The sequence below is a fragment of the Ixodes scapularis genome, unplaced genomic scaffold (assembly GCF_016920785.2).
Source record: "Ixodes scapularis isolate PalLabHiFi unplaced genomic scaffold, ASM1692078v2 PGA_scaffold3__209_contigs__length_174095766, whole genome shotgun sequence".
In the NCBI taxonomy this organism is placed as follows: domain Eukaryota; kingdom Metazoa; phylum Arthropoda; class Arachnida; order Ixodida; family Ixodidae; genus Ixodes; species Ixodes scapularis.
In genome coordinates, this window is record NW_024609868.1 from 119,473,318 (window position 1) to 119,486,470 (window position 13,153).

The following is a 13,153-nucleotide window of genomic DNA, read 5'->3' on the forward strand; positions in this document are numbered from 1 at the left end:
CTGCGGTCGAGTAGTTACCCAGAACGGCCAGCAGACGATGCTATGAAGGCTGCTGGCGGCAGCTTCTGCATCGTCGTCTGCTCCCTGCTCCTTATCTGGGAAGCGGCTTTTTTGCATCGAACGCAAAGAAGCCATCGTGGCATGCCGTTAGGGGCGTTTAGAGCCCTAGCTATGACGTACCCATGAAGAGAGCTTAAAGTTTAGAAAGAGAACAACTTCAACTGGGGGAGAGCATTTGAAATTTAATGGCGGACGCCTCCTAGGCAGATTGGCTCAAGTGTGCCTGCGTTGGGCTGTCACGTGGCCAGCTTGGCGAGGAAACCGGGTGGAGAGGTGGAGACGTTTGCAGATGGTGAACACTTTTGACTCCTTGCAGGCTGCAGCTAGTTCTGCAAACGCGATCCACAAACCATGTGACCCCTATGGAGCAGCTGCCCCCTCTCTTAAATCTAGGTGCTCTGTACCGACAAAACACAAACTTGAGTGCGAGCCTGGTGCCGTGCGCACTACTTCGTTTGCTTCGTGTTCTGTGTCATCGTCGCTGGTCGGTGTGGTCACTCTCTGCGCGCGAAAGTCGAACTTCGCTCAAGCACCGATTCAGCAAGTCATTGCCACTTAGCGATGCCGAATGCCAGCACCACCGGCACCTCAATGGGGAAGAGGAAGGCAGTCTCCTTGAAACAAAAGCGTGCCATCCTCGACGAAGTGAACATTAAATATAAAGAATGCCGCTTCGCTGCCGGTGTCCTTCGCGGCAGCCATCGCAGCTATTGACAGGGTCTGTACTTAGCTCCCAAGATCTTTCTTAGATCGGAACTTCTTCTCGCAGTTGGCAAGAAGCAGCTCCAATCTAGCAGGAAGTGCGTGCAGGGAAACCTTGAGCACTTTCTGCAGGTACGATAAACATGTGCCCGTGACAGCTTGTGTTATCTTTTTAGAGTGCAGCTCTTAGGGGCCCGTTCCCGGCTTGAGCGGCGTCGCCGTCACCAAGGTCACCCCAAGGTCACGCGGCCCCCAAGGTCATTCCAAGGTCACGCGACCCCCAAGGTCACCCCGAGGTCACGTGACCCCCCCCGAAGTCACGTGGCACCCCCCGAGGTCACGTGACCACCCCCAGGGTCACGTGACCCCCCTGCCGAGGTCACGTGACCTCCCCGATGACGTCATCGTCACTGATGACGTCATCATCGCTGATCACGTCACCGGCATCCGCATCGTCATCGTCATCATCACGGATGACGTCACCGGCATCCGCATCGTCATCGCCATCATCACGAATGACGTCACCGACATCCGCATCGTCATCGTCATCATCGCTGATGACGTCATCGGTGTCCGCATCGTCATTGTCACTGATGACATCATCGGCATCGTCACGTGAACCCCCAAGGTCACGTGCCCCCCCCCCCCGAGTACCCTTCCCTCCTCCTCCTCAAGAGCTGCGCTCTAATTCGGTGTAACAGGGAGTTGTAAACGGCTTCCACTTTTTTTTGCCGTGTTACTTTCATGGAGTCCATATATAACAAAGAAGCAAATATAGTAAATTAATTTATGATTCCCATTGACTTCGTTATAACCGGTCTCAGCAGAAGTATTGAATCTCGGCGAGCTTTTCCTCAAGACAACTTTGTAAGAAACACAATAAAAAAATCTGGTGATGTGGGTACAGAAATTTGAAGTGCATAGTGATCATTCATTGATAGTGTTCACAATGCAAGAAGAAAAAGATCTTGGCTAACATTTTTTGCTGTTTTTGTCTTTTTAAGCATGAACTATATTTATCAAAAGTGCTGTTCTGAGGGCCCTTGGTAAATATTAGCATATTTTCCGCATAAAATAAGCCGTGTTGCAGAGAATCGAGGTATCTTCGACTCACTGGCAGCATCCTGCTTTACGTGAACCGAGTTTGCCGTTACGACACCTGCTCTGGTCTCACTGCCGGCATTGTGAAAAAAATTAACACATAAAAACAAGTACACAGCTTGCACAGGGCGTGCATCGCACCTGGCTGGTGGTCATTCCCTCTTATTGTGCCGAAAAAAACAAATTCTGTGGTGTGAAATTTATGTTGCATCGAGTTTGCGCTCAGCAGCAAAGTCACCGCAATGGTGGCTGATGTGAGGTCTGTGCAAGCCTTATAGAGTACTACCGCACTAACTTTCTAGGGAAGATGGGAGATGTGCCTAAGTGTTCATGCCCTTGTCAGATTTTGTTCACAAGTGTAGTAGTTCACACATGCTTTATTAATGCAGAATTGCACTTTTAATGAAGCTATGATTTCACCAGTGACCGTGGCAGAGTGTCCTATGCTACGGTGAAAAAGAGTTGGCCGACTGCCAAAGACCTGTGCAGCAGGCTCCGGCAAGAAAAGAAATGAACAATTTTTTAATAGGAAGACATAGTAATGGTGCTAGGACCGGCATCACATGCTTATTTATTTATTCAAGTTCCCTTAAAGGCCCTCGTTGAGGGCATTACATAAGGGGAGGGGTACATAACACGAGAGCATAAAGCAGTAACAACGCCATATGTGAATACATGGGGTGCTGCAAAACAATGTGGCATCGCCACGAGCAACGGCAATACACAAATTAGTCTGTGTACATGGGGAAAAACATTGATACACTGCAACCAGTAAAGCACAAGACAAACAAATAGAAGGCTTAGGCTGGAATTGGTGTCTGTAGTGTCCTTTATAAAATGCAATTCCGCTTGTGACGATTTAATGGATAGATCAATATGCAAATGCAGATTTTTAGCAATAGCTTTTTGGATTTTGAGGATCCTTAAGATTTTGTTTAGAAGGTGAGCACGTTGGTAGAAATATGTGCTGCTGAAAGGATAATGACACATCTTTTATTCGAAAGATGTGTCGTTGTGTCTGTCTCTCTGTTTATTCTTTGAGTAACTTGTCTTAAAATTTTGTTCAGTTTTTGGTTGAGTGTTCCTTTTGATTGCATGTCATTTCTCTCAAACACAGAGTCACACTTCACTAGTGTGAGCCCCCCATGTTTGAATTGAACATTACCTGTCGCATTGCCTGTTTGTTGTAACAGCTAGAAGCCTGAACCCTTGATGTCTATGAAAGCAAGAAAGCACTCGCACAGCCAACAGACTTGAGATGACGACGGTACTGACGCAGCTGTCTTCTGTCAGTCTTATTCACTTTTTGTTTTCATTTCCTCAATTGCCAGTTTCCTCCAAGGGACGAGTCTCTGGAGAAAGGGATCACGTTCATGCAAGACCTTGTGCACAAGGTGCGCTCCCTCAGGGCTGACTACAACCTCACCAAAAACAAGGTGCACTGTGAGTGCCACAAATGTTCCGTCTTTCTGGGGTGTCCGGCATGCCATGTTGGTTCCTTCAGTAACTTACCCTAACCTAAATTTTCCTCTACCCAGCCTAAATCCAACCTAACTTAACAAGCGCCCATCCCCCAGCTTTGCAAGATCATCTCCTAATTCTGGGTTGGCACCTGCTCCATATTTTATGGCACGAATAAAGTTCCCTAATTACATGCACCCCATTTCACCTTGGGATAGACTGCAGCAGACGCTACTTTCTCGCTCGCTAAGTTCTCTCCACTCTGTGCACGCAGTGTATGCCAAGTGCAGCGGCAGCGGGAGGGAGATCATCTCGTCCTTGGGCGGAGTGATTGCCGCCCTCACCTGCTCCTCTGAGGTGGAGCTGCTGGAAGACGGCGCTGCGGTGCCGGCTGGCTGTGCCATGACCACCATTTCGGACTCCTGCCAAGCCTACCTCATGCTCAAGGTGGGAGTCACCAGCTCCACCAGACTATGCTCTCTCAGGCTTTCCAGCCAGAGCGTTTGCCACATTTTAGTTCAAAGCTACTGCCCTGGTTTCAGTGGAACAACCAGAGAGCTTTTTTTATGTAGTACCATAGTATTTAGCAGTACGGTTATTGCACCCTTTCTCTCTAGAAAAATTATGTTTTTTTTTTAAAGTTCATGTGTCCAATCGATACCAGACTGCTTCGCTTTTGATTGGTACTCCAAAATGGTCGAAGGCCCAGCCACACCTTGAGTGGGCCGAGCCAACTTCTGTCCCGACCACATCTTGGCGTCGCCATGGCTTGCCAGGCAAGGATCAATCAGAGTCGCGCATGGTGGATGTGAGGCCAGGTGCGACCTTTGCTGGAACATTTTAAGTTTAGTTTCCGCGCAGCCAAAGCAGCAAGGTATTTGATTTTTTTGAGATTGGCACTTTTTCTTCGGGGTAAAATTAAAAGAAGAGATACTGTGTAACTTTTAAATATAACCTTTTTGTCCAGCACGAATACAGCCTTACCAGGTGGTTGTTTCCGGTATTTTGGTGTTTGAGGGTTAGTCGATCTGGCAACACTGCACAGCGCTCTTATGGATATCTCAGCTTGCGAACCTGCAAACTGAGATCTAAATACATTCAACGAGATGGGGCAGGTCAGAGGATATCAGTAGAAAAGGGAGTAAAGGAAACAGAGAGGAAATTGTGGGAAGAGAGAAGGCAAGGGAAATCAGCTTTAACAATATACAGAACAAAGAAACAAGAAATAAAGAAGGAACAGTTGTATGATAATTCATTGGGGATCTCATTGCTGTTTGAAGCTAGAACAGATGTGCTAAGAACAAAAACATATAGGGCTAAATTCCAGGAAATAGACAGTCTATGCGACATATGCAAACGTGAGAGGGAAACTATAGAACATGTAATTTTAGGGTGCAGGGGGCTTCGTCCCACCCTCCCTGGGGGGATGACTACAGATTTGGAGGGGGTACTGGGTTTTCCGGACATAGATGGATGGATAGGGAAAGAATTGCAGTAACTATACTCTGTTTCACCTTATGTTGTACCGCAGCGAAGGCCAGAAGCACGAGCTCGTAGCGTTGGCAGCTGCCCCTAATGCACGAGGGCTTGTGCCGCCGAGATGTGCCCAGAGCAAGGAGCTTGCGCTTTTAGCACCTCCTGCGGTACATCATAAGGTGAAATAGAGTATAAGAGGAGATTGGAAAATTGGTGAAAAAGACCTAGGGAGGGGAAAAATAAATACAGATAAAAATAAGCAATGGAAACACTTTAAAAGAGGGAGGGGGAGGGTAGTGTTAGAACAAAATATATAAAAAATTTTAAAATAGAAGGAATGACGAAATGTTAGGCTAGGTGGCGCAAGCTGCCACTTGTTAAAAAGGGTATAGCCATTACCATCCATCCGATGCCGGCTGGTAGCGTGTCTCCGTGGGGTTGGCTGCTTTCTTCCTCGTCAGGCGTGTGCAGACGCTGACGTCGGGGAAGCACATGAAACGCGCTCTATGTAGTTGGGCCTTAAGACCCAACACATCAAAAGGTGTGAAAATATCTCAAGTAAAAAAATGGGACGAAGGAAATGTAGTATTAGAAGAAGGAACGGACAAAAAAACTCTTCCGACCAACCAGCCCAACTTGTTAGAAATATCTCTTTATCTCGCTTAATCTCTTTGGCATTTATTATACAGGGTGTTTCTTTTTAAAGGAACACTGAGAGGCGCGCGCGCCTTTTTATTTTTGGCGTTGTGCTCTCTCGCTTTTCGCCTTGTCGCTTCTTTTGATTCGTGACGTCAAGAATCATGAAATTTAGAAGCTTTGTAGGTGACATTTTTATAATATTTAATAACGGCAATCGTAAAACATGTTTTTTAATGCAATTGCGAACGCACTACGGCCCTTCTTTTTGAAATACCAAAAATCGGAGTCCGTTGTGGTGCCGCCTCCTGGATTTGTATCCTCCTACGGAAAACAGGCAACACCGCTCAAAACCAGTTCGCCGGTGCTCGCTCCTTTCCTCCTCGCTTTGGGTCGTGATGACAACAGCAAGGAGTTGTGAAAGAAAGTGGACTCTCAGGACTCCGCAATATTTGACGTCAACGCACCGGCGCCGATTGTGCGGGAACTTCGAATTCAGCATTTGGAAGTTGTTTTTTACTTCACAAATGCTGAATTCCGAAGTTTCAAATTTTGAGGGTAATGTCCCAGCATCGTTTTCAATCGTTTCGGGTAATAAAAAAAAAATATGATTTTAAGCTTAGCAACTTTGTTTTAAAAAAAATCCTCGAAAGCCACACTAATCTGGTTTGTGCAAGTGAGTTGTACGGCCAGGAGGACATAATATCCCAAGTTTAGCGCTCTACCGTGCTTTCCATGTGCTCCAAGTCTTTCTAATATTGACTGTTTTAGTGGTTTTCGATTTCACTCGGGAAGTTTATGATTAGAACCATACATGTTTATAGTCATTAATTAATATGTTATTTAATATATTTCAGTTAATGAGCTGACTGATCATTACTGTTGGCATCCTATATTATGTCCCCCTGGCCGTATGACTCTGTGCACAAACTTTAGTGTAGATTTCACGCCTTTTTTTTATAAACGAACCTGTTAAGACTGAAAAGAAACATCCTGTATACTGAAATAACCAAGCTCGATCTAAAATGTGCCGTAAAAATTGGCACCTGCCCGTAGCAATCTGATCTTTTCGTCAAAAACGTATTTCACCGGTCTTTTTTTTTTTTTTGTGAAATTACAAAGCTTAGCTCTCTTCCTGTAAGAAATAGAGCCAAAAACATTAAAAGAGATTTACAATTTTCTGTAATGCCAAATTAGAGTGCAGCTCTTGAGAAGGAGGTGGGGAGGGTATGGAGGGAGGGCATGTCCCTCCTCCCCTTCCCCTCCTACTCTCCTGCTCCCCTCCAATTTAGCGGGAAATTTTCGCTAAATTTAGCGGGAAATTGAGCGAAAAATTTCCCGCTAAACTTAGCGGGGAAACTGAATTGGTGTTGAGGTCATGTGTTGCCCATTTCCCCACTAAATATAGCGAGGAAATTTTTGCGCTAAATTTATTATTTATTTATTTATTCAATACTGCAACCTCATTGAGGTTTTAAATTGACGGAAAAGTTTTTTCGTTTGATTTCACGTGACATCACATTCATTCAGATGATGTCACGTGTTACATCACGAGGGTAAAATTTTCCAGCTAAATATGGCAGGAAATTTTTTCACTAAATTTAGCGGTAAAATTTTCCCGGGCTGTGTGGCGTCACGTGTATATTCGGCCATATTTGGCTGGAAAGTTTTCTGCTAAATTTAGCGGGAACATTTCTCTTCTAAATTTAGCAGAAAAATTTCCCGACAAATTTAGCGGGACTGTTTCCCCACTAAATTTAGTGGAAAAGCTTTCCCGCCAAATTTAGCGAAAAAATTTCCCAACAAATTTAGCGGGAAAATTTTACCTTCGTGATCTTGACGTCATGTGTGATGTCATTATGGGAAACGTCCCATAATGCAACGTGCAATTGCGCCGACGGCAACAGCAACTCCGCTCGACCTGGAAGCAGGCACCTAAGAGCTGCGTTCCAAAAACTTGCGAAGATCGACGGCAGGCGGCGACGCTTGGTGCACATATTGAAAGATGGCGTCGGGAGCAGCGTCGGAAGGTGTAGTCAACCAGCGAAAGAAAGCAGACGACACACAGACGAAATTCGTCGGCAGCAAGAACGCCATCGTTATGCAACCTCTTTTTTTTCTTTTTTTTTAACTTCAAGTTTTGTTTTTATTGTCCGTATCTATTTTTAAACCAAGGGTACACTACAAAAGATTATGTTAATTTTAGTAGATCACAGTGGTCGCGAGCAGTCTCGATAAGGAGCTAGCACCATCTATAAATGCATGTGGCGAACGTGCCCCGCCACTCAACCCGGTCATCTGCATCACCGTCCGCCATTATCTGTGGCAAGTTTTTTGGCCCAATTTCTTACAGAAAGGGAGCTACACTTTGTAATTTTATAAGAAAACACGGACCTGTGAAATACACCCTTGACGCAAAATCTAGATTGCTACGTGCAGTGCCGATTTTTAGAGCCCATTTCAGACCGAGCCTGGTTATTTCAATCACCCTATACTTCAACCTATGAACCTAAAATTTAACAATAGGTAACTTATTTATATTCAGTCCTAGCAGCCTTTGTTTTTTGGTTTTTTTCCAGTTACATTGAGATACGGGTCTATACATTTCCTCTGTCGGGGATCAGTGACATACAGCTTCCAAAGTAAAGCCTTCCAAAGTCACTTCCAAAGTAAAGCCATCCACTCCTTGCAATGATGGTCGTCACTGGAGCCCTGAATTCCAGCAGAAGCAAACTTGTTTTGCTTCCACGTGTTTTCTGAGATATACCGGAGCAGCCACACTGCGAACTTGAGTTTGGAGAACTCCTGGCTACCTTGAGTCGCAATTGAAGATCACCTTCCTCTTCCTACATTCTTATAGCGAAAATGTTTGAAGAGTTTTACACTTCACTAACAGTAATGTGCAGAATACAACACTGCAAACAAACAATCTTTTTTTTCTTCTTTTCTTTAATGCTGAGAGCTTGTTATCAAGACCACTAGTGTTGTTTGTAAATGCTCATTTGGTGTACTAACCTAAGCGGTAAAATATGGCACCTGCCAATGCCCTTTCGAAGTAAAATTCAGAAGAGCTTCGACGTTGTGTTTATGCAGTAGTGTCGTGCGGCGTACATTGTAGGAAGAAAGCTGAGAATATTTGGTGTGTGGTCAATTTAGCGGCTCACTGCGCCTAAAATCTCGTTAAACTAGTGTTGACGGTTTTTTAATGTTAAAAATTATATCACCTTTTCATCCACTGGATCAACCAGGATCAATCACACCAGAACTATAAAGCAACACAAATTTAAAACAATGTTTTTAAGTATTAATTTTCCAGCGCTTTCTTTCATCGAAAATTTCACCGCTGCCCTTAACAACAAACTTTCTTAAACCACTTTTTAATTGCTCACATTTATTTTCTCTGCATATTGCCATTGATCCCACTCCTGCATTGGCTCTCAATGGAAAGCCTCAGTATCGGCAAAAATAAATAAATAATAATCTGGAAAAATGTTTTAGTGTGGCGATCTGCCGAGGAATTTGGGCGGCTCAAAGGACTGCCACTCTAAGAAAACTCCTCTGTTCCCAGGAAAACAGTTAGAGATACCATGGACTATATCATTTCCTTGCTTGCGATTTTACTGGAGTGCGATGATGACGACAAGAGCATTTGGGCTCTCAAGCTGTAGAGAAGCGACGTAGCACAGACGGCATTGCTTTTTCTGCACGACGCAGGGAGTGGTAGACCCGGCCAAGGAGATAGAGCGCATGCAGCAGAAAGAGGAGAAGCTGCAAGCACAGCTGACGAAGCTGAGGGCGGCCATGGCGGCCTCAGACTACTCCACCAAGGTGCCCCCCGCTGTGCAGGCAGCCAACGACGAGAAGGTGAGCCTGGGGGGGTCCAATGAATTTGTTTTGTATGCTCTGTCAGGTCAGTGTACTTATTTCAGTTATCACGGTTGGGAGTATTTTTTCATTCATCCACCGGCTGATGTCGGCTGACGCAAAGCGGCGGAACGACTTGAGATTCGCAAAGGAATCAAGAGTTATCGATCGCTTCCAACGTGAAATGGCAGACAATCACATCTTCAGACTGCATCCGATGTCAACTTGCCATGGCACTCAGTTCCTAGCAGACGATGTAGTGTTTTCTTGTTTCGTTTACATCTGCAAGTGGCACTTCATGGCAGACAGACCCCGTTGTTTGCTCGCGTTAGCGGACAAACTGCCTAGTGATGAAATCTCAGCTTGATCCGTGAGAGGCATATTGGATCTTGCAATGATCCAAATCCAGCTCTAGAGGTGTTGCTGATGGTGACTGCAATCTCGGGAAGAAGTCATTAGGCCGCTCGTAATTGGACCGCACATTCTGTTCTTTCCTAATCTCCATTTGTGATTGACCTTGCTTTTGCTCTCGAAGTGCTGGGTTAAGTAGATACCGGGCAGCTTTGGCCACAACTATTTTTGGCAAATAACTTCTGACTCTGGTATCGAGCTACTGTACATAGGACGAAAGTTATCCTCGCAAGTGCTTCGGATAATTTTTATGCGTGTGACCCCTTCTCTGCCAATGAGGAGTTAATGGCAAAAGGAATGGTGCACTTTGGCTTTCCCATGTATATTTTACATGGGGCCATGTAAGGTGATGAATTAAGGAGTCACTTGGTGCAAAGCCTACCTTTGACTGTGCACATCATTCTTTTTGTTTGTTTTGCAGGTTCAGCAAGTTGAAGGAGAGCTAGCGAGGATTGTGGAGTCTATTTCTACCCTGAAGCTCATGGACTGAATACAATGCTTGGATCTCTACTCTGATAATATAAACTATAAATTTTTTAACCTTCGTTTTTGGTGACTTTCTTTCTCACATTGAATTCTGCTATTGTCTCATTCCTCTTTGAAGAGGTCACTGCCTGACATGGTTAAGATGGCCCATTGTGACATACCTAAATAGTAAAAAAAATGCCAACAAAATCGGCAAAATAAAAAACACTCCGGTTTGGCTTGCTGCCAGTTTTACACTTGGCGTCAACCATTTTGTGCTACGTTGTTAAGGCTAGCGTAGCTTCCACAGTCCTCCAACTCTATCAGAGTTAGTTGCGCGGGCACATACAAATGAAGCATCGTTCCCACACTTGCAACCGAGTACGACCAAGAGAGACAAGACTGGATTTTAAGCCTCTTGTGACGGTGGAAGACCAGATGCGCTGCTGCGGAGCAGGTTCTACGCCGTTGCAAGAGGCTTAAAAACCGGTCTTGTCTCTCTTGGTCGTACCCTGTTGCAAGTGTGCGAACGGCACTTGAGACGCGAGACAGAGTCACGTGCTCTCGCAAGAGTGCGGGGCTGCAGTACCATGGAAGCTATGCTAGCCCTGGCAATGTAGCGCACAAAGTAGTCGATGCCGAGTATAGTCGCAGATCTTTCTTCGCTTCATTTATTATGTTCTTTTTGTTTACCTGTGGTATGCAGTAGTATCACTGTTTTGTTTTTTTGAAAGGTGGTAGAAATGTGAGGTATTAAGTCTCCACTCCACCCGAGTGCATTTAATTTCTTGATTTTAATACTTGTATTAGCTTAAATGCATCCTGTGGGCAAGAAAGGAATTGCTTCAGTCCCAAGTTTTTCATGCAGTGCTGTGGTAGCGTCTTGTGGACCTCGCACATGTAGTATGCAAATGTCATAAAATTTTAAGTGTTAAGCATTTCAACATGATTTTTGAAACATCTTAGTCAACTAAGTGAAAAATAAATTAGTGCAATTATGACTTAAACATTATTATAGGATATTGGCCATGGAAAAGCGTACAGAACAAGTTTTGAACCTTGGGTGGTAGTTTAATTACAGCGATCAAACTACTGTAATCTAATTACTCAACATAATTTTTAATTTTGATTTATTACTTTTACCTAAAGGGGATTGTATCTTAACCACTACTTTAGTACTAATAAATGGAAAATTTTTCATTATATTCTGTTACACTGTTTGAAAATAATTTCATGATTGCACAGCTCATTTTTATGAAGTAGCTGTCGAAGAAAGAAGCCCACGATGTCTGTCATTTGTGCTTCCATCAGTTAATGGTGACTGGCTTCTGTAGAACAAAAGCTGCATCTGAGGATTGACTGCAGATGCAAACGAACCACAATCAAAATCACAGCTAGGATGTACTTTAGATCATTTTATTACAGCAGATGCCTTACTTACAGCATAAGTGCAGTCTTTTCTGTTGTCAGCATGGAAAGAAAAATAATAAGCAATTTAGATCATGGTATGTACACTGATTACCTTCTCATGATTTAAGAATTTTCGGTCTCAGCTCACTGTTTTCAGTGCCTGCAGAAATCAAACCAATAAAATACATAAAACAAACATTTTATTGTCGCTGCATGAGAATAAAAAAGTTAGAAAAGGTTGATTCCCTTAACTGGGAGCACATTGCAATATTCACTTTCATTTGATGCTGGGAACTTTAATTGGCACTGTATTAGTTGGCCACATTGTGTCCATTTAAAAATTCATGTAAGGTGAGAGGTGAACACGATAAAAATGGAAGAATGAAAATACATGGAGGCGTTGACTTTGTCTCGGCTAATGTGCAGAGCGCAAGTTCGTTTGCTTCTTGCACAGGAATTGTGATAATGTCAGAAAGCTAAACTCTTATTGGCTAATTGAAAAAAAAAAATAGTGGGTAGGCCTTAAAGCAACAGTGTTGATGCACATCCTTCTAATCAAAATCAACCAGCATTTGGCGTAGTCGTCACCGCAACCCCTGCGTAGACGGCAGATGACTTGCTCTCCGCACACCCTTTTTGTCTGAACTTATAACTGCAAAGATAGTCCCTGATATGTCCATTGTTTATTACACTGAAAAGTAATTTACTCAAGAATGCAAGTTAGGCCACTAAGAGTTAATTGTTTCCACTACGTTTTAAAAGTAATGTGTAATTGTAACGAATTACTGCTGAGAGGTAATTTGAAAAAGCTGAGCTATTTTTCAACGAAGTAACAGAAATCCAATTGCATTTCGAAAGCAATTTGCCAAGGTCTGGAACGCTCAAACGGCATCTGGCAAAATGCCCAGAATGAACGCATGCCCCTCACAAGCAATTTAATTAATATCAATGCTACCTCTTGTTTCCCGGTCAGCGGCAACGATGTGCGCGACCCTCGCCAACGGTCTGGTAACAACAAGCGGATAATAAACGCACCGCCCTCTCTTCCCACTTCAAACAACTCCTCCCCCTCCCCTCCCCCCCCCCCCCCCCCCGCCCCCTCCTTTCACCCAGTCTTCAAAACGACCAACTGGTACAGTGTTCAGGAATCAAAGAACGAATAAAAAGACTTCGAAACAAGGACAGACAGGAGTTCTTTCAACTCTTGAAAGAACTGGCTGCCTGTCCTTGTCCCTAAGTGTTTTTATTCTTGTATTTTTACCAACCCGCTCTTTGTTTCTTTGGTACAGTGTTCTAGTGAGATGTGCTGAACCCTATCTTAGTACATTTTCTCTTTTCGCAAGACTTTAGTGTGTGTCTTACTCAATGTGGGTTGCTTGTCTCCCTCAACGCACCCACAAAGCTCAAAACAACCAAAACCGAAACTAAAAAGAAAACGCGCAAGCGGGGGCGCTGCTAAACTGTCATATTTTATTTAAATTTAAACTTTTTAGACAGAAACAACGACGACAAAATACATTAAATGGGCTCCAGATTACAGAGTAACGACATGTATCGGACGGTTCTA

General features: G+C 44.0%; 1 protein-coding gene across 1 annotated transcript in view; it reads left to right on the forward strand.

Annotated features, from left to right (window-relative positions):
- The window catches only part of LOC115308401 (valine--tRNA ligase), a 59,750-nt gene extending 49,493 nt beyond the window's left edge, over positions 1-10,257 (forward strand). Inside the window, exons 23-26 of the mRNA XM_029966300.2 lie at positions 3,195-3,306; positions 3,599-3,771; positions 9,151-9,300; positions 10,133-10,257. Of these exons, the coding sequence (XP_029822160.1) occupies positions 3,195-3,306; positions 3,599-3,771; positions 9,151-9,300; positions 10,133-10,201 (504 nt within the window). The 3' untranslated portion in view covers positions 10,202-10,257. The remainder of the gene's footprint in view (positions 1-3,194; positions 3,307-3,598; positions 3,772-9,150; positions 9,301-10,132) is intronic.
- The last annotated feature ends 2,896 nt before the right edge of the window (positions 10,258-13,153 follow it).